At 42.5% G+C, this 19737-nt stretch overlaps 2 protein-coding genes across 4 annotated transcripts in view; both read left to right on the top strand.

Moving 5' to 3' along the window:
- The first annotated feature begins 1423 nt into the window (after positions 1-1423).
- On the top strand, positions 1424-7868 carry r3hdm4 (R3H domain containing 4). Its single transcript, XM_040184672.2, has 8 exons — positions 1424-1817; positions 3568-3725; positions 3963-4084; positions 4411-4528; positions 4617-4702; positions 4821-4906; positions 5474-5529; positions 5948-7868. Exons 1-8 carry the CDS (start codon positions 1780-1782, stop codon positions 6049-6051), a joined length of 768 nt encoding a protein of 255 aa, XP_040040606.1. The 5' UTR covers positions 1424-1779; the 3' UTR covers positions 6052-7868.
- Positions 7869-9865: 1997 nt separating this feature from the next.
- The window catches only part of arid3a (AT-rich interactive domain 3A), a 33823-nt gene continuing 23951 nt past the window's right edge, over positions 9866-19737 (top strand). Inside the window, exon 1 of one of the 3 annotated variants that reach the window (XM_040185392.2) lies at positions 9866-10290. The gene's annotated coding sequence lies outside the window, so the exon portion shown is untranslated. Of the gene's footprint in view, positions 10291-14577; positions 19639-19737 lie in introns of those variants that run through there. The other 2 variants (XM_040185393.2, XM_040185394.2) reach the window with 2 other exon arrangements.

The raw sequence follows: 19737 nt of genomic DNA, 5'->3' as shown, positions 1-19737 counted from the left end.
TTTCAACACAGCTTTGGGGACTTTGCAGTAATTTGCAAATAATGAGGTAACAACCCCTGCATACCTTTTTATGTTTAAAAGACTAAAACATGTTCATGTTCTTCGGCTTCTGTTTCAGTCCACTGAAGAAATGAAACGGTCAGTAATGAACTATTTGATGTTTTTAGTTAAATGTTCAGTTTCTGTAGTTCTTATTTGTGACTGCTGAACTGAAAATGCTCAACTTTATGATGAGCAGAGCTTTGTTTCTATCCAGGATTTTAAGGACACGTAATCAGTCTTGATCGATACAGAAAAAGGACTTAGTGGCTGTTTGGTGTCTGAATTTAGTCCTATGAGGCAGATTGAGTCGATCGATTTATTGACAGATGGACCATTTTTGCAGCTGGCTTTTGTTCCTTTCCACCCTGCAGATGTCTTCTTTCTACACCTCTTCCTCATCAGGCTCCTTGGCTGCAGCCAGAACAGGCAATAAATTACCACAAAGCCTCATTAAGTCTTTCTAGTGCAGCTTGTCGTCCTCGCTTTCCACATTCAAAATCTGCACAGAAATGCCTTTGAGAATCTTGTCTGAAATTGTCAGGATAAGAGATGTTTTGTTTTATACCTCAGATGAAACAAACTGAACGGATCCTGTCTTTTTCCCAGCAGCAAGTTCAGAACAAGTTGATGACTGTGTGGCCTATTACGCTGGCTGCTATGGTAACGGGCACACAAACCCCAGTCAGCATCTAACGTGCGGGTGGAGACAAGCCATTGTTATTTCAGATTGTATCAAAGGAGGGATTGTGGTTGATCTGAAACCACTGAGAAAATAGGGATTGTGAGCATGATGGCCCTGCCAATGGCTGGATTCTGCAAATGATGACAGGAACTTGTCTCATCAGGCATGTCAAAGACTGTCTATTGATAGAAATATTCACTGATAAGATTTTTTTTTAAAAGACTTGGACCACATCGCATGCACTGTATCTGTATGTTGAATTTACAGGCATGAGCGGCTACATTGAAAGAAATTGTGCCTTCACGAGGTGATTGTCAGTGTCATTGTTTTTATTGGCTGTAAAAAATCCCACATTTACAGTTCACGCTCAGTAACTAAACTAAACCAACATTCTCTGCAGTTTAATTTGTGCAATTTTTTAAATTGCACAAATCCTTATTTTTCGCAAGGATAGTTAATGTAATAGCTGAAGCCTGGGACTTTACTATGATACTATTATCTTACTAACTTGCTATCCCTTCCCCCAAGCAATAGGGGAACAAATAAACGCAATTACAAACTGCAGGTTTTGTCATACAAGTGCACATGAGGGGATTAAACAGCTAGTCTGTCATCAATATTTGTTTATGCCCACTAAATGACGTTGTTATAGTTAAAGTTACCACACGTTAAAACCCTTTGTTTCGTTAAAGATCCCCTGATGAGTGATTGGTTAAAGAAAATACAAATGCTCTTACATTTCGCAGTCAAAATATTTGATGTGATGCTTGTTTAAAAGCGTAACACAGAGAGACGGAGTGGGAGCTCTTACCGCTGCTCTCCTCTTTGTCCGCAGTGGGAGGGCAGCAGCTGTTTGCTCAGTGTCAAGCTAGCATCCAGCTAGCGTCAAACTAGCATCCAGCTAGCGTCGTTAGCCGAGGAGGAGCTAGCTGCGCACCAAACGACAACCTGCCAAACACACCCACCGCTTAAACATTAGTTTTTTAGTCCCGAACGTCTTTGTTTTGTTTTCGATTCAAAGCTTGGCTTTTTTGCGTTTGTTTTACTCGAGTAAAATGGTGGTTTTGACAAACGATGAAGAACAGGATTATATGTGAGTGACAATTAACGAGGTTAAGTTACGAGGTTGTTACGTTAGCAGGCTGCTTAGCGTTAGCTTGAAATGATCATTCATCAATCATTTCTGGAGCTTTTTAACATTTTGATCTTGCCAGCTCTCTTAGCTAGTCGTGCTAATTTGATAATCATGTTTTAACAGACCGACAGGTTGAATCCTCTGTCTGCGTTGTCTGTTTAACCATCTGGCAGATAACGTTAGCTAATAAAGAAATCACCAACAAATAAGCCCTGCACTTCCTAAAAGACACCTTATTCACATGATGTGGGGGATATTTAAGTTACTGAAGAGAAGGGTGTATAGGTTTAAATATATTAATGGCACAACCTACAGTTTTTGTAGGTCAAAGTGAAACGGTATAATAATCCTCAGTAACGTTGTTGCAGGAAGGGGTTACATATCGTGTTGCTGTAGCGTTGCATACAACCTGCAGGCTGAAAATGGCAACTCATGCAGAAAGCCCAACAGAGGTCCTGCACCACACCCACTGACCCACATCCGGGGCCTTTTTGCTATTTAGCATGAGACAAAATAGCATAATGTGATGTTATACCTTAGTGATGGGAAGTTCGGATCATTTTACCGACTCGGTTCTTTGAATCTCGTTCAGTAAAATGAACAAATCTTTTTTCGAGTCATTCGTTCACTGAGAGGGGAGGGGGGGGGGGGGGGGTGGTAAGATAAATTCCTGCATTAAAATATAGCATTCAATTATCACGGCATAACTATTGCGCTGAACTCTTAAGTAAAGTACAAAAAAGTTAAAATAACTAAACCTGTAATTATTACTTGTGAAGGAATATCATTCACGTTTTACTAAACCTAGCCACGCGAAAGTGAACGAGGAAAACAAATCCTTTCTGTTTCCTCTTCTGAGCGCAGATCACGTGAAAAATGATCCTAAGATCTGTATCTGAAGACCCAGTCAAAATGAACGAATCATTTCTGTTTTCTCTAGCTACCAGTGCTGAGCCTATGCAGGTCACGGGAAAAATGTTTTAAAGATCTGTATCCGGCAGATGAACGAATCGTTCACCTCCCGACCGCGTCTTCGGGTCAATGTTTCGTTCATCTGCCAACCGAGTCTTCGGGTCAATGTTTCGTTCATCGTTCATCGTTCATTTTTCACGTGACCTGCATAGGCTCCGCACTGGTACCACTTGGTTGGCAGAAGGATCATTTTCCACGTGACCTGCATTCCACGAATCATTTCTGTTTCATTGGCTGAGCCTATGCAAGTCCCGATGCGTGGCCACGAGAAAATGAACAAATCTTTTTTTGAGAGGACTCGTTACTCTCGAGTCCTTGTAAGGATTCGTTCAAAATGAACGAATCGTTCACGAACGACACATCACTAGTATACCGGCCGAAGGGACAGAGAGACACGGCGTCTCATACGGGAAACGCCGCATGCAGTTTCACACTTTGAATGGATGCTCAGGAAAATGTCCAATTAAAGAATTCTCTAAAAAATCAAGGATCGGTCTAAAAGGCTGGAAATTAGGTCACATACAAGTCAATTCCCACATCTTGTCTACTGAGAAAAGCATGCTGAATCATTACTGTTCCTGTAGCTATGCCTGTATTTAGACCTATTGTGAAAACATTTTAGGAAATGTAATCATCAGTGCATCCCTGTATACCCACAACACGAGACAAGATCTGTTTCTTCCCCTTGAGGATTCATGTGACCTAATCAGCTAAATTGACGTGCTGTGTTTTCCAGCCTAATAGAGGAGCGTAAGTGCTCCTCGCTGCCCAGCTCTCCAGCAAAGCGAGTCTCTCCCACCAAAAGGAAGCAGTTCTTCATCAACCAAGCCATCCGCAACTCTGACCTCATTCCCCGAGCCAAGGGCAAGAAGAGCCTTCGCCGACTGGAGAACAGTAAGCTGTTATAAGATGATCTATAAGTTGTCATCCGATGCAGGCTGAACAATGATGGCCATCAACAATGGAGTAAAAAAAAATCATTTACATTGAACTGTTATTGCCACAAAAAATGCCAACACAGTACAAGAAAAGTATGTTTCTTTTAACCTCAAGATTCAAGACTTTAAATTCATAAATCTGTCTGATGTAAGTATATCAACACGGTCCGTCTCTCTCTTCTCTGAAAATCAGCACGCTTTCTAGCTAACCTTCTTGAGAAGGATGAGTGCTCCAAAGATGACCTGGAGGTGTGCAGTAACCCATCCATCCCATCCATCTTCACTGAAGCCTGTACCAACGGAAACTACATAGAGGTGAGTGGCCTTTAACCTTCCCCTCCCCTTCCCCCCATTAATGCTGCAGCAGTGGCTTGAGGCACCGTTGTAGTGAAGACGCCCTAAACCGACAAAAGACCAGGACTTTAATGGGGTTAGACCGAGCAAAGACAAAGAGTTTGACTACTACAACAGCAGCGTGAGGTCTCTCCTGGTTTTGGCTTTACCGTTCGGGTGTAATTTGACCTTTTACACCTTCCAAAACTGTCAGAGACAAAGAGCTTGTCACACATGGGTCTAAAAGCACCCAATAAAGCGCGTCCTAGTTCGGCTCCTCATCCAATCCGCTTGTGGCTCTCTCGCAGCCGTGGAATGACTTCATGAATTGCTCCGGCGAGGAGCAGGAGAGGCTGCTGTCTCTGCTGGAGCAGGAGGAGGCCAGGAACAAAAGCCCCAAGTGGCCCCTGGGGGACAAGAGGAACGGTGAGCGTCTCGCTCCGTGCTCGTTTGTGAGCTGGTTGTTGGGTGTAAGAGCTCCTATCGGTCTTGATTGTCACTCGTGTCTTCACAGTAAATCCTGCTTTCGCTGCTCAGGACTGCTTCCAAAGAATCGACCGCAGGCTGCGAGTGACTCTCAGACGGAAACAAATCCCCGTGGTGAGTGTCCGTCTGTACAACGTGCTGGGAGTTTGATCACAAAGACTAAGCTTCTAATCAGTGCTCTGACCATGTGGCAGTATGTTTCCACCCACTGTATTATTTTTTCTCCTTACAGGGAATCCTGGAAGTACTTGAGGAACACCTTCTGAGCTTCTTTGTCGCTCAGCCTCACTCAGTTTACACCACCAGCCTCGCCAGCAGGTAGAAAATCCTTCGTCCACATTCAGCGGATCTGTACGTCTTAAAGTCTTAAAAGGGAACCAAGTTTCTAAGAAGAAAATAATTAGACCCTCAGAAAACATTTGTAACTTTTAAAAATCCGTACATGTTGACGGATGTCTTAAACATTTTTCCTTGTTTGTATTAATATTAGTTCAAATATTTTTGTATCTATTTTCTGGCACTTGGCAGACATTGTGAACCTATAAACTTATAGTGGTTTTGTCAGCAGCATTGATATGTGGATAATATATTTACCACTGTTTATCGTGGTAAAGTTTCAATTTCAGCCAGAACGTTAAATTAATTCTTCGGGTCAAGGTCTCATTATTGTAATGAATGATGTCCGTAGTAATTATTAGTATAAAAAAATGTCACATGAGAGTATGTAATTTAAGCAGATTGAAACCAGAATATATTAAATTACCCAGAACCTTTATATTCCAAACAAAAAGAAGGGAGTCATTGCAGCAGCAGGAAACACAAGAGAATCTGTCGCTAGAGAACGCTGAGGAGTGGAAATTCATGTATCTTTTGTTTGTGAATCAGCTTTGAGAGACTGCTGCTTCACGCTGTGTGCCAATATATGGACCTTGTCTCTACAAGTGAGTGGAAGCACGTACAGACTAATTCATTATAATAGTCACAACATCACTGGTGGTTATCTGAACATTTAACTTATGAATGGCTGTTAAGTAAAGACTGAATTTTTCTTCTGTTTGCAGCATGCGTGGCAAATCTTTCTCTTAAATCATTATTAGTTGTTCTACACGGCCACATATTTCATGAATAATTCTCAGGCAGCATTGTTGTAATACCTTTAAATATCTGTGGTACGGTTATACAGACATGTCGTTTCTTCTCATTTCGGCACATAGAAGGGAAAACGAGTTGTGTCGAGCATCAAAAGCTTTGAGCCACAGTAGATAAACAGTATGTGGTTGCATAAAGGTGTTGAGGTCCTAAGCCAGCTTAGTGTTCTGCAGTCACAAGTAATGCAAGTCTGTTTGTTGGACCCATCAGGCACCAACTACAACCGGACACGTCAGACCAAAGTGGTGAACAAACAAGAGGACTTTCTGCCTCCTACACTTCAGCTGTCGGCCTACTTGGAGCAGCTGAGCTGAGATCGGGTCCACGCCATGTTTCCCTCTCTCCACCGCACAGCTCTGCTCTGAGAGATGGAGATAGGGCTGTGTGTGTCGTCTGGGTAACGTCCGCAAAGTTCATCAAAAAGAGCTGGAAGTCGCCTTTCTTTCCCTCGTTCGTCCCCGGTCTCTCTAGGAAGTTCTGACCCACAAACGCATGACAGTTAAATGAGGCTCCGTATGCCAACAAGGGCACACACACCGTTTGACATTTTCCTCCCTCACTGGGAAAGAGTTGTCAGAGCTGTGTGTAATATGTTAAATACAGCATCATAGAGCTGTTTGGCTCCAGGACGGCACTTGGATTAAAGGGAATTCCTTTGAGCAGGTTTTAAACTTGTTAACACACTAATATTATTGGGAATGTATTAACATCACAACTGGATTTGTATTGTTTACTCTTAACAAATAACGTTTCACACAAAAACAAATTGTCACGAGCATGTGAAAAGCATTACGTTTAAATGAATACATGAGCTTTAAGCTGAGGCAGAGAGTGTGAACAGGTTAGTAAACAGTTTTCATGCTACATTTCATGGTGGGTATGATATTTCACATATTAAGTTCAGGCAACATGAAATAGGACTTTTTTGTATTTATCTCTAACGATATCATTTTGTTCTTGAAAATTGCAACGGAAACATTCCCAGCCGTTCCCTGATGTTTGGTGATAAATAGACAGGGACCTCACATCTAAGTGTATTTAGATTAAGCACAAAGTCAAGTTAAAAACAATATTATCCCTAAAAAACTGGAACATTTGAATGAAAACCAGTTGTCTGCTTTGTGTTGCTAATGATGAACAAGAATCAAAGGTGCTAAAATGTGCATGAGGAAATGCGTCGCTGCCTGAAGGATTAGCCTGTAGGATTTGTGTAAGTGGTGAGGTGTGAAGCATGAATAATCATCGTAGGTGAAGATGTAAATGTCTGTTGTCAACTTCTGGGATGCTTGGAAAGTAATATTCGTATCACCTCGTCTACACTTGAATCAACCGAGAGATGCACATTTACATTTAAACCAACCAAACAGTCTGTATGCATCCAGGAAGCACGCGGGTGGTTCCGTTGCTAAAGTACATGATGGTTTGGCGACAGTGAACCAGTGAAGACCTGCAGTGCTTCACTGTAAATGTTCCTTCAGCAAACGGCCAGTAAGACCAGTTAAGGAACTACACTGTAGTTACAAATTGCAAATCGCCTCGTGGTCTGAGATGTATTCATGCGTTTTTTACTATGTGCGCGGTGCAACTTCATCATTGAAAGCCTTTTTTGTTTTATGGTAAATGGATTAAAAGTATACTGAATGTGCAGTAGATATGGTACAATAACCCTATTTAAGGTGTTTTGAGGAGTGATATTCAATCTCAATATTCACATTTACAACCTCGGTTCTTCTGCCTTATGAACACACGTTACACATGTTTTCTGTACATATTTTTCTACATTTCTGCTTGACTGGATTTGGCAAATAAACAAAAAAGAAATACTTGACCTTTAGGCAAATTTTGTCAACAACCAAAGTTTTTGTGTGGAAATCCAATTTCTCAGGCTCTCTGAATGTCACATAATCTCTTACATGGTGTACATTTCTGTTCACCGTTTACTTTTTCAAGATGGTCTTTTTAAACAGGTGTGCTTTAAAAAAATGAACTTAGATGATTTATCTGTGCCAACATTTGGAATTAAAAAAACAAATATTTGGAGGGCTTTATACACCAGACTAGAACTTCTTGTATGTGTGTGCTACAGTGCTTATTTATGATTATCTCTTCATCTATTAAATGGTTTAAGATATGTCAGCGCTGTTGTGTTTTTTTTACTTAAAAATGCTGAAAGCTATGACGGATCTTCCAGGACGGAAGTCTCATAAGTAAAAGTGTGATATTACAAGTTACAAAATCACCTATAGAATATATCAAGGATTAGAGGAATCATGTCTCAACCAGATGTATCTTCAACAGACTCAACTACTGTAACAATGTGTTTACATGTCTGTGTTAAAAAAGAAGTCGATCATAAAGCTACAGCTGATCCAGAACGCTGCAGCTCGAGTCGTCACCAGGAAAGTGCATGTGTCCAGTTCTCAGGTCTTTACACTGGCGTCCTGTCAACGAAGAAGTAACATTAACCCTTTTTGCACGTGGTCAAACTGCAGCATTAAAGTCGAAAATGTGTAGCTCAAGTTTCCTCAATCATGAAATAAAAGTACCAGTCACACAAATTAGTTGATGGCTATGAGCTAGAAATGGTAAACTATAACAGAGAACCTTATTTTTAGACAGGTAGTGAATAAGAATGCATGATCCTCTCAAACTATTTAAAATAAGAATGGAGTGATTGAGAAGTTTACTTCCACTAGGTGGCGCACTAGTACAAAGAAATAAGGGCTGTAACCAGTAGGAAGTGTTCAGTTACTTTACCTTAGTAAAAGTGCCACACGTGTCAAGTGCCAGTAATATTAATTTTGCGTATCATATTTGCATGTCCACAACTCAGAATGCAGTGATGCGTCCTCTTCCTGTTTATGTGCATCCCAACACCGAGGTCACAGTAAGCAATGGACCACATGCTGGCACTATGTATTATTTACACGTTGTTTTGGTCAACTTTCATTACCTTTTTTAGATTTTAGTTTAATGCCCAACAAAATCTTGGAGTGTTTCATCATGCAATCACAACAGTTGGATTTCTCGCCGTGTCAGGGCAACAAACACACCTTGCACTTCATCTCATGGATCATTTTTCTGTTTTGAAATGCCTTATTTTAGTACGTAGCTGCAGCCACCCACTGACCAGTCAACACTTCAACTGAAAAATCTGCTTTGGAAGTACATGTTGTGGCCAGTGACTTTAAGGCTGGCGTGTGTTGGCGGGATGAGGAGAGAAAAGACCAAATCCAGCAGTGAGTTTATGTGAGTGAGTTATTTTCTTGGTCTATGAATGGACCTTTGTTTAATGACATGCCTTCATTAAGCTGGGGAATGGCTCATTAAATTGCACCGTTTATTTTGTATTACAGATGTTGTGAACATGTTGGGCTACCACTAACGACTAGTTTCTCTACCAATAGATAGATGGTAGATCATCGTATTGATTAATCAATAAATGCATCATTAAAACCATGTGCATATATTTGTACATGTTGTTCTTTAGCGCGTGTGTGTGTGTCCATATTTATATTTCTTGTTTTTATTCATATTTTATCGGATAGTTATCTTTTTATACTGTGTGGAAGGCACAATAACAATTCCATTGTACAGAGCAACCCTGTTAAACTGTACACATGACAATGCACATCTTGAATGGGAAAGATATCTATAATATATCTGACATTTAAAGCTATCTTCTCCAGCTGCACGCACACACACACACACACACACACACACACACACACACACACACACACACACAGTGTGAATGTTCAGCTAGATCTCGTCCATCTCATTTTGCCATCTAACGGGGGACCTGTGAGGAGACGCCAGGACAGACGGAGCTAAAGTAAACATCACGACTATGTTCGCATTGATGATTCATCCATCATCACGCCAGTTACATATCATATTTGATCCTTGTCTACCAATCATTTCGCCTCTAAAATAACAGCGAACCCCGCTTCTTGTCATTGCTGTTTTTGCTTGTACGTAAAGCACGTTTCACACACGTTCTGCACAAACAGGTGTGCGCGTAGCTCCTTGCAACAGCGCGTCTCGGCCCCCTTTTCTCTGCACTTCCAGCCCGCCGTGTCACGCACAGCCGTTCACCCCCCCAGCGTTTACCGACATCCCCTGCCCGGGGGGTGGGGTTGGGGGGGTCGGCCCCTACTGATTCAGAGGTTAGGAATTTGCATGTGATTATTGTTTGTCAACCAATGACGTGACGGTGCAGAGCGGAGCGCCTCTCCACGCCTCTGTCTCTCTCTCTCTGTCTGTCTGTCTGTCTCTCTCTCTCTCTCTCTCTCCGGCTGTCTGCGTGTCGCGGGCTCCCGAAACCTTCACTCCAAAAAAAACAACACAATTTCACGCAAACGCCGAGTGCGCGGATATCATGCAGTCACGAGAAAGCACTCTCCGTGTAGCTGAGAGAGACGCGAGCCTGCCATCCTCTTCCTCTTTTCGGTGCGTGTTTCTGTGCGTGTGACCGGAGAGGGAGGCTTCACAATCGGGGGGAACAGGAATTTTTTTTTTTCCTCTTCCAAAGAGTGTAAGTTAAAAAGCCGGTGAGTTAAAATGTCTCTTTATTATTCTTTTTTTTTCTTAACTTGCGTTTTTGTGCAGTTTTCTGAATGAATTCCGTCTGCGTGGCCTCCTTCTTTCTGCAGTTTTTACTCGCCACTCAGCTGATCGATAGTGTACATTAGTGTTAAAGTAGCGGTCGGACTCACGCGCCATTTGTCTCACAGCCGACGTAGTTCGTCGGAGTAGCGCTATTTCTTCTAACAACACCTCGCGGAGGAGCTGTGCTTATTTCATTAAAGGCGGTTACACCGAGTTTTCTACCAAATTCGGAGTCCTGCGTTATCGCTTAGCAGAGGTCCTGCTTTCACCTGGCCAGAGGCCAACAAAGGATAAAACAACTGGAAGGGATTTGGTTAAAAAATATGTCCACGCACTTTGTAATTAAAACGATTTTAAACGTATTTAAATGCCCCTGGTAGCGGTATGTCCTACGGTCTTGAACCCACCATTGGTGTTGTTTTACAACGTCATTACACGTCCTTTCATGTACCGCCCTTAATGTCGGTGATAGTAGCCAGTGCATGTGACAGCACCTACAATTGGGCCTTTTAAGAAAGTTTGGTGTGATAACATGTCATATGGGGGAGGGTGGAGGGGGGGGGGGGGGGGCAGATTCAGGGCTGAAGGTTTCTTTATGAATGGAGTTATGAAAGCTCCTTGAAGGCTACTTTACTTACCATGTTTTTTGGTGACAATATTCTACTTTCTACCCCATGTATTCGACAACTGGGGTTACTGCCCCCCCTGGTCTCAGATTCACAGTAGTTAGTTATGCAAAAAAATCTAACAAATAAGTGCGTTATGATTCATTATTGTAGATTAAGTAACCCAGCGGTATACATTTGTTTAATTTGTTTGGGGTGGGATTCAACGAACCGAAAAAGCTCACAGCCAAAACTCATAGGTTTGTGATCGGTTTTATAGGTTCTCACCAAGTAGTGGGGGTGGGGAAGCTAGTTTGTCTTGTATAGTACCCGGTCTGAATGACAACAGATATGTTGTGAAAACATTCTGAATGTCTGGTTTCTGCTCTGATGTGGTTTCAGAGGCTTTTCCACCTTGTCACGGTGAGAACTTACTCACAACTAACTCACAACAGTTTAAAAACCACTTAGCTGTTTTTATTTCATTACAATTCACCGTAATGAAATGTATTTGGCGCAATGCGGGTCAAAGCTCTGACATATTTTCTGTTTCCTGTGACGTCACGATTGAATGATCAGACCGACACCTGAAATCTGATCGACAAGAGCAAGATGAAGTTTCAGTTTCACACCAACTGAAATACTGCTCAGGTTTTGCCTTCCCTTGATTCTCACGTGACTCGCCCCTTGGAAGAGAACCAGTCATCATTGCTGGTGCGATGTCATCGTACAACAGACTTAAAAAATGGTGCCTTGATAAAGTTGTGGTTGAAAAAACGATAATTGCGGCTCCTGCTGCTTTGCGTTGTGATTATTAAGCCCTTCCTAAAATAGATATCCGATTGCTCGCCCTTTTTTGCACACGCCGTCCTCCAATCACTTTAGTGACTTGCCCATTAATTGACCCACTAATCTATTTGGTCCAATCTGGCATATGGCATAGTGGGTCCAGCACGGGATTAGAAATGTATGGCGGGTAATTCAGGTCTTAAAAGGCCTCCTCTTGCTTTTTCATTCAGCCTGTACAAAATAAGTAACACCCGTTATGAAACCAGGTCTATGTAAAGAGGCTTGCTGCTCTTGATGTGAGAATCTGCCGGATGGATGTGTTGTGTTTCTGTAGAAACTCAACAGGGAAATACTAAACAAGTGACAGACCATAACATGGTGATGTATCAATATAATATTTACATTGTGGTTTACATATTGTTGGACTTTGGTTATTAAACCATCACATCGTAGCTTTGTTGTTTCAGTTCATGGAAGTTTACGGAACTTGGTCATCTTGCAAAACTTTTGGATTGTCCATTTCAATAGATTTACTGTTTTAACTCAATACTGCAAGTATCTTTTTTCCCTTGAGAAAAGAGTCCTTGTCATGAAGAAAAGGCTTTTGTAACAGTTGAGACATTACTAGAAAGAAACAATGTGATGAAAAGACATCATTGATCAAGCCAAAACACTTCAACGTTTCTTCATGAGGATTGACTGATTCTTTCAGTTTTTTAACTTTCTTAACTGAATATCTTTGGCTGTTTGACGACTGGCCAGACAGCAACAAGAAATCAGAAGTAATGTCCTCGAAATTCATTCAATTTATTTAGCAAGATGCTCTCACAGCTTCGCTGTGTGCTCTTTGGTACGAGAACAGTTCCTTATCTTTACACATAAACCGCCCTCTGTGGTGTTTTCCCATATCAAATATTTGATGGGACTATTTTGAAAGCAACTCGTGTTTAGACAACGTACCGTTTATCCATCTTTACGTCCGAGAGTTCGGTTTGTGATGTTTGTTCGCGGCTCACACAAAGATGCAAACAGGCACCTTGTTTTTCAATGTTGTACCAGCAGAAAGCTACACACACACACACGCCTGACCTCTGCCTCGAGGTCGTTTAAGCGAAAAGTGTAACGTGCATGCAGCCTCTTCAGTTGGCCTCCGAGCATCACGGCATGAGTCCGCTGGCCTCGGCGGCTGTAAATCAGTGACCGCCGAACGTGCAAAGACAAGACCGACAGGTCCAACCCCAGTTTTTAGTCTGCTTATCAAACTATGATCTTTCACTGGAATGCTTGCGCTCCTTTTGTGTGTTGTCTCATAAGAAAGTTGCGGTTGCCTTAAGGGTGTATTGTGTCCCTTTACTGTCCCGGCAGCGACCCACCTGGTAAACCTCAGCCCTAAACTGTGTAGGTCAAAGGGAGTGCCGTCTGCCTGCGGCCCGCTCCCCTGCCGTTTAAGCGGGAGTGGGAAGCACCGCGGCTTGGCTGCCTCTCAGCTGTTCCTGTGCCAAAAGCTACACTTCGGCACGTGGGGTTTAACTCTGTTATCCTGCCGCAAACGAAAAGGCAGGGAAGTCGACTTGAGTGCTTGCGCCCGCCGCCGCAGCAGCGGGGGAATCCCCGCGGGGGCGGCGGTGACGCAGGAATGTGGACGGGTTCGAGCTTTTTGGGATGCCCCGCAGTTGCTGGACTGAGTTGCCAGCACAGTCGAAGGCTTTGTGTCTGTCCTGGTACGCGTCTGCTCGGGAACCAGGAAAGAACTGCAACACGCCGGCATGTCCATCAAACCTGAAACGTACGTTTTCGCTGGAAGGCCGCCCAAGCAAATTTAATTGGATTAATGCCAAATGATACGGATCCTTCACGGCTTTTTAGTAGGCAGAGTGAATGCGTTTGGCATGGTAATCCTCATTTAAAACAGGCGTGACAGTTGCTGTTCTGGATGTCTTTATCCAATATTTCCACTCATTCATCGCTCCTCTGCAGACAAAAGATCTGATTGTCTCCGATCACAATGCAGTGACGTGACTGCACAGTCGCCATGTAATCAATACGGTAATCCATGTTGGGAGCAGGCATTAGAGGACCTATCATCGCACGGTCAGATTAGAGTGAAAATAGCAGCCTCCCAAATAACGAGGAAATATGAGGGATTTGACTAGTTGGTTTCTGCAGCTCTCACTAAGATAGAAAACAAACATTTCAAGACATTTTAAATACGAGTCATTTAGGTAAATGGAAGATAACATATAATAACATTAAAATAGGAAGCAATACAAGAAATTGAAATGCACATAGATAACTGTACAATAGCCCTTCACTCAACTGTTATCAAGCACTATTTTCCTTTCTTTTTAAGTCTATTATGTAATAAAGTATAATGTGAATCAGATATTAGACAAACTAACGTCCTTGTTGTCTGTTAGTTGCAACTATCTTTGCCTCCTTTATAGAGTGGCCTACGTTTGCTCTCACAATACTAAAGTGTAACACATTCAAGTCAACGTCCACCATAAATGGCATCAGAAGTTTCAGCTGCATTAGCAGGGACTTTTTTCACACTTAACAATAAGTCTGATGACATTTCCTTCTCTTAGAGGAAGTCCTTCCATATAGTAGAGGCTAAAATGTGTGGTACATTTCCCCTATGGGCAGTCCTGTCACACAAGCAGCACAAAGCTGATGTTGTAATAATATTGTGTTATAATTACTTTGTTATTGTGCCAATATTAAATACAACATTTTGGTTTTTAACACCACAAGTATTAATTCCTCTTCTATTATGGGGCAGACAAATTGACCCACAAGACACCAACAGTTACTGCTGCTTGCTGGCTGTTTAAAGTGGAAATATCCAGACAAATGCACGCATGAAATTCAAATTTCCCCGCAAGTTCTTTTATTTCCTTCAATTCCAAGTGGAAACCAATGGAATCCAAAGGCTTTATATTTATCCTACATGCTGTAACAGCAGTTGCTACAGATGACTTGCCCATCTGAGTCCTGTTGCTTGATTGATAGCCACACCTTTCTCTGCTGAGGAGTGGATTACTGGATTATTTTTGCTATATGCCCACTTAATTCATGGCATAGCTGGCTAATGAGATTTGGCTCACTGTGTTGCCTCTGCTAGCTCAAGAGGTCGGTGGAGAGTGCGTGACGAGCCCGTCCGACACTTCCTCAATGATTGTGTTGTTGCTGCAGTGAGGCTCAATGGAGCCTGTGTTATTGCTTTGCGAGGTAATACTTTAAGGAATGTGAGAGAGGGACACATAATCAAAGCCAGCACCACAGACCAACTTCTTGTTTTCATGCTTTTTTTTTTCCTCTACTTTTTTTATAAAGAATGGATCATGAATGGCCATGTTTTTCACCGGCATATCTAATGCTAATCACTGTTTCCACGGCAATGACACTTTTTTTACACACAATTATTAGCAAAATAAGAGAATGTTTTTCAGATCTGATGTTTTATATAAAATATTGTTGCATTTAAATTGAATAGAATGTAGTACTCCTTTTATGTATGTCTTTCTCCCCCAAGGTCTTCAGAGTTGGATGACATTTCCAATATAAAATACTCTTCATTCAGTATCATATTTTTCCAGGAGTGTTCAACATTGGCACAAAGCTGTATTTACTAGTTTGCATAACTTTGCAGTTAGTAGTACAGACTGGTGCATGACAAGCGTCTAGCGAGGAGGATATGATAACATCAGACAACAGACCTACTCCACACATTTAATGAACCTCTAAAGCTTGTTTCGCTAGATGTAATCTTTAGTCTGCAAGTCAGGTTGCAGGAGTCTTTTTTTCGAAATGGGTGTGCCATGAGCATAAAAACTTCATTTGTTAAAGAAACCACAGTGTAGAAGAAATTGCAACAACCCAAAATGATTCACGCGTGATCTTTAGGGAGCAAAGTGCAGGAAACGCCGGCAAAAAAAAGAGTGCTTATAGCACCCGAGGTCAAGACAAAACAACATGTGGGTTAACGCGTTAAGAATCTAGCTCTTATTTTCCAGTCTAGCAGGACAGAGAGAGATTCATTGAAATACCCCACACTCGCACTCATCTCAAAATGACAACATAGCTTTATCAGACACAAGGGCATGTTCTTTCACTACATAACGGACACCACAGACTCTTTATCACTAATGTTAAAACTTGAGACTGAGAAATAGAAAGAAAGAAAACTACATACAGAGGAAATTCCACGAGTACTTTTATACTGGTTTGTAGTACACGTGATGGAAGCACCAAGTGCGAATTCTAGGGACACAAAGATGTATTTCTGCACATTCATTACCAGGTTTCGTAGCTTTTTCATAAATGCATTGAACAGGCTATGTGTCTGTATAGGCAGCCAGATACATGTATATGTAAATGTGTGTGAATACGTGTGCATGTATGTGTGGCGATGTGGGTATCTTTATCTCGTTGGAATTAGACCCGTAGCTCTTGTTCTTATCACTGCGTGCTGTTTGCGCAGACCTTGCAATGTTCTACCCCTCATATGTGGGTTTAGAAAAAAAAAAAAAGAGTATTACCCCATTAGTGCTCATTGTTTACTCTTTAACCTTTATTCAACCAACTGTAGAAGTCTCTTTTTCCCGTTGGCTCCACCCTGCTATCCGCCTCCTATAGCTGTTTTTCCCTTAAGCCAATGAGCCCTAATGTTCCCAGTCAGCTCATTCTTATTGCAACGTGAAATCATTTAACATCCTGCGCTTGAATAAGCTGTACTGGTCCTCCCCATGAAGTCTGAGGTCACCGTGGTGTACAGAGTCGGAGTCCTGAATGCTGGTTGGGATTCAGGGTGTTGCTCAGACAGACAGAGGCAGCAAGCGGGGACGACGCTCGAGCCTGGTTCTCTCAGCTCAGGTGGGCCCCCAAAGTCTGTCGTCAAGTGTTCAATTCAAGCTTTGCCTTTAACCCACATGTCAACCTTCACAGCATGATTTACATTTTCCCTGCATCCAAGATGCACAATAGACTTATTGATTTTATTTAGCCTTCAGAATGGTCCGGCACAAGAATTGTAGATTAATTATTACAGTCGAAAGTAACAGAATTAAAGCTTTCTGCGTCTGGACCACAGCAGGAACTTGCTCATAATTCATGGTCTATGCAACAGTTTTACATTTTGTTTGGTAGAGGTGCAAAAGGGTCCCAAACAGTTTTCTTTACCTTAACTCTAATTTCAAATCAGTATCTGGTATTCCCATTTTAACTTCCTCTGTAAGTGTCATGTATTTCTGTCGGTACCTGACTCTCTCCACGTCACACGTAAAAGGTTTTATAAGTATCAAACCTACCCCCATCGTTTAGGGAAGTGGATCGGGGGTGGGGGTAATGGGACGTATGTAATGGTGCAATGAAATTGGTACCACCTTGCATGTAGGAAGTGGTGATGTTTGTGAAGAACAGTGGCATGTAACAGGCGACCACTTCTGCTTCCCGCTGCACAGGAAGAGTCGAATGAAAAGCTTTGTTGTAATCACTTCTTTCTTTGAAAGTACACATGACACACACACAGAGGCAGCGCGGCAGATGGTATCAGAGACAGTCTTGTTGTGGGCTGAAAAAAGTAGAGTAGAACTTGTGCTTATTCGCTGAAGTTAAAAATGTGGCTACTACGATGTGGATTCATGAGAATTGAATGATATATTGTGCACATGCAAGCAGTTCCATGTAGGAGTTTCCGCCTTAATTCCATAGAAGAATAGATCTGGGTTTCCCGGAGTTGTGTTGAGTTATGTCATGAGGACAGAGGTACGTACAGCAGAGACAAGTTGTCCCCGTCAAACTAGATCCAGTTAGGTAAGACGGTTTAATCCTGTTTACACAAGTGCTATTCTCCATCTGACAACTGCAGCGTCTCAGTTGTTCCTCCATTGCCCTTAAGGAATGTAATGAATCAATATTGAATATCTGTCGGCTGCATCTGCTCCGTCAGTTGTCACTTCCTTCACCCGAGTTTCACAGCTCTTGTTTCCTTGCGCAATGTTTCTCGAACACAAAGCAAGTAGAGGGTGACTGAACTAATTCTTCCTGCTCATGCCGGGGTTCATCATTGACTGCTGACGGAAGATCGTGTCGACGTGGTTCAGTTTATAAAATACACCAAATACCTTTTGCCTGGGTGGCAGACCCTAAGTACTACATTTAGTGGCTGAGCCGTTGAGCCAGCTGTTGGGCTGCTGGGTGTCAGCTGCTGGATGGCCGGTGTTGTCTTGGTTTTCTTCAAACTTGCTATTGCGTTCGACCAGTCTGCATTTATGGCTGATCTTTCCTGACCACATGTACACTAATTGTGGCCATGGTTACACGATTTAGGAGGTTACTCGACTGAACCAGAGTGCCTGGTGTAACTGCCGTCCTGCGAATGAACATATCTGACACACAATTCTTATGTATTTTGTGAGTGCTGATGTTGTGTAAACATGAGTCGATCCCCCTAATGACTCGTGGATCTCATATTGCTGCACCTGCCGACTGAGAAACGAAAGGCTCAAACATCGGCTGGCAGCACAACGGCGATAACCAGGGTGTTTGTGGGGGTTCGTCCCATCGCCTCATCAGGACTATATGTAAATGTGAAGTATGGACAACGCCCATTGTTCCTTTGAATGTAAGCAACACTTAATTACGTTAGTCAGCCTATAGAAATGCGCATACATCCCTCTCTTTGAGTTCAAAACATGGTAATTACTAAACCCTACTCGTGAAATGCTGGTATGATTTCCTGTATTTTTCCAGTGAGCACGCAGGAGGAAAACAAGCCACTTTCCTTGACCCCTCCCAGGAAACGCATGGCTCCCTAGTTATGTCCTCATTGCAGTGTGGCGCTCCAGTCTAATGTGGGTGGAGACTGCTATGGTGGCCACAGTTAAGATGGGTTAGCATGGCACGGTGTATGTATGTATGTAGTAACTGGTGTCCCACTATCCCCACGTCATGTGGTCTTCATCTTGCCTCAAGGGAGCTGCTGACTTGAAAATGGTGCGTGAAAAGCTGTTCCACTTGACGGGGTTTCGTGGCTTTTTGCACTTTGACAAAATAATTTAAACGTGGTTAAAACACAAAATGCCTTCTGAAAGTGAATGAGGGAAGTTTGCTAAAAAATAATGACATATTTAAGACATCCGATTGAGGAAATAAAGGTAGAAAACACTTTTCGGAAGAATCTTCTGCCGATTATACTTTCACTTCATATTTAGATGTTCCTGGATGTTGGTTTGTCCCACCTTAAAACCCAGAATGACTACAGCTTGGTTGAGTTGCTTGTCTTGGTTATTCTTCCTTAACTGTATCTCATTCGCTGCGTTCCTCCAGAGTGTAAAAGTGCAACTCAAAACCCAAAGTATTTGAAAGTGTGAGACCGGGGCAGGTGTCTGTTCACGTATTGGTAACAATAGGTGAGACGAGTGGTGCTGTGCAGTCACTGCTGCCTTCTTGTCTCCACTGGCAGTTCCGCGTGTCCAGCACCTGCACTTGAAATAAATTTCCCCACCAGTTGTTGACTTGGTGCTGAGCTCTTGTGTCTGACTGATCGGAGCCGCTCTGTGACCACTGCGGCGTTGCACACGTTGATGAAGGCAAAGGGACATTAGCGATGCTAGAATGTTGAAGCTCATTGCTAATAACCCTCACTGCTTTGCATACCTGAGCACTTTTGGTACAGTGTACAGGTACGTCGGGGAAGCTCGCCGCACACGGATGTAGCAGAAAAATTCCCCGGCGGTGTGTCTCCACACAATCAGACATTTGATCGGGAACACATCAGTCGTTACCTAGAAGAGTCGCACCCTTTCAATGTTGCTCGTGCTATAGTGAACAAAAATGTTGATGAGGCCGTGTTGGCGGGGCGGCTGAAATGGAGCTTGGCTTTGAGCCAATCAGGTAAAGAAAGCGTGATTTTCATTTCTTCTTGTTGTTGTTGTGGCTAAAAGTGTGTGTGTGTGTGTATGTGTGTGTGTGTAATTAAACCCTATGCATGGT

Source organism: Gasterosteus aculeatus, chromosome 8 (assembly GCF_964276395.1).
Source record: "Gasterosteus aculeatus chromosome 8, fGasAcu3.hap1.1, whole genome shotgun sequence".
NCBI classification, from domain to species: Eukaryota; Metazoa; Chordata; class Actinopteri; order Perciformes; family Gasterosteidae; genus Gasterosteus; species Gasterosteus aculeatus.
This window is presented reverse-complemented; position numbering and strand designations above follow the sequence as displayed.

Excerpts from the sequence above, each read along its gene's own strand:
- r3hdm4 (XM_040184672.2), top strand. The coding sequence starts at position 1,780 with ATGGTGGTTTTGACAAACGATGAAGAACAGGATTATAT. Across the intron at positions 3,726-3,962 it reads CCTTCGCCGACTGGAGAACA|CACGCTTTCTAGCTAACCTT; the intron begins GTAAGCTGTTAT and ends TCTGAAAATCAG. Across the intron at positions 4,529-4,616 it reads CCTGGGGGACAAGAGGAACG|TAAATCCTGCTTTCGCTGCT; the intron begins GTGAGCGTCTCG and ends GTGTCTTCACAG.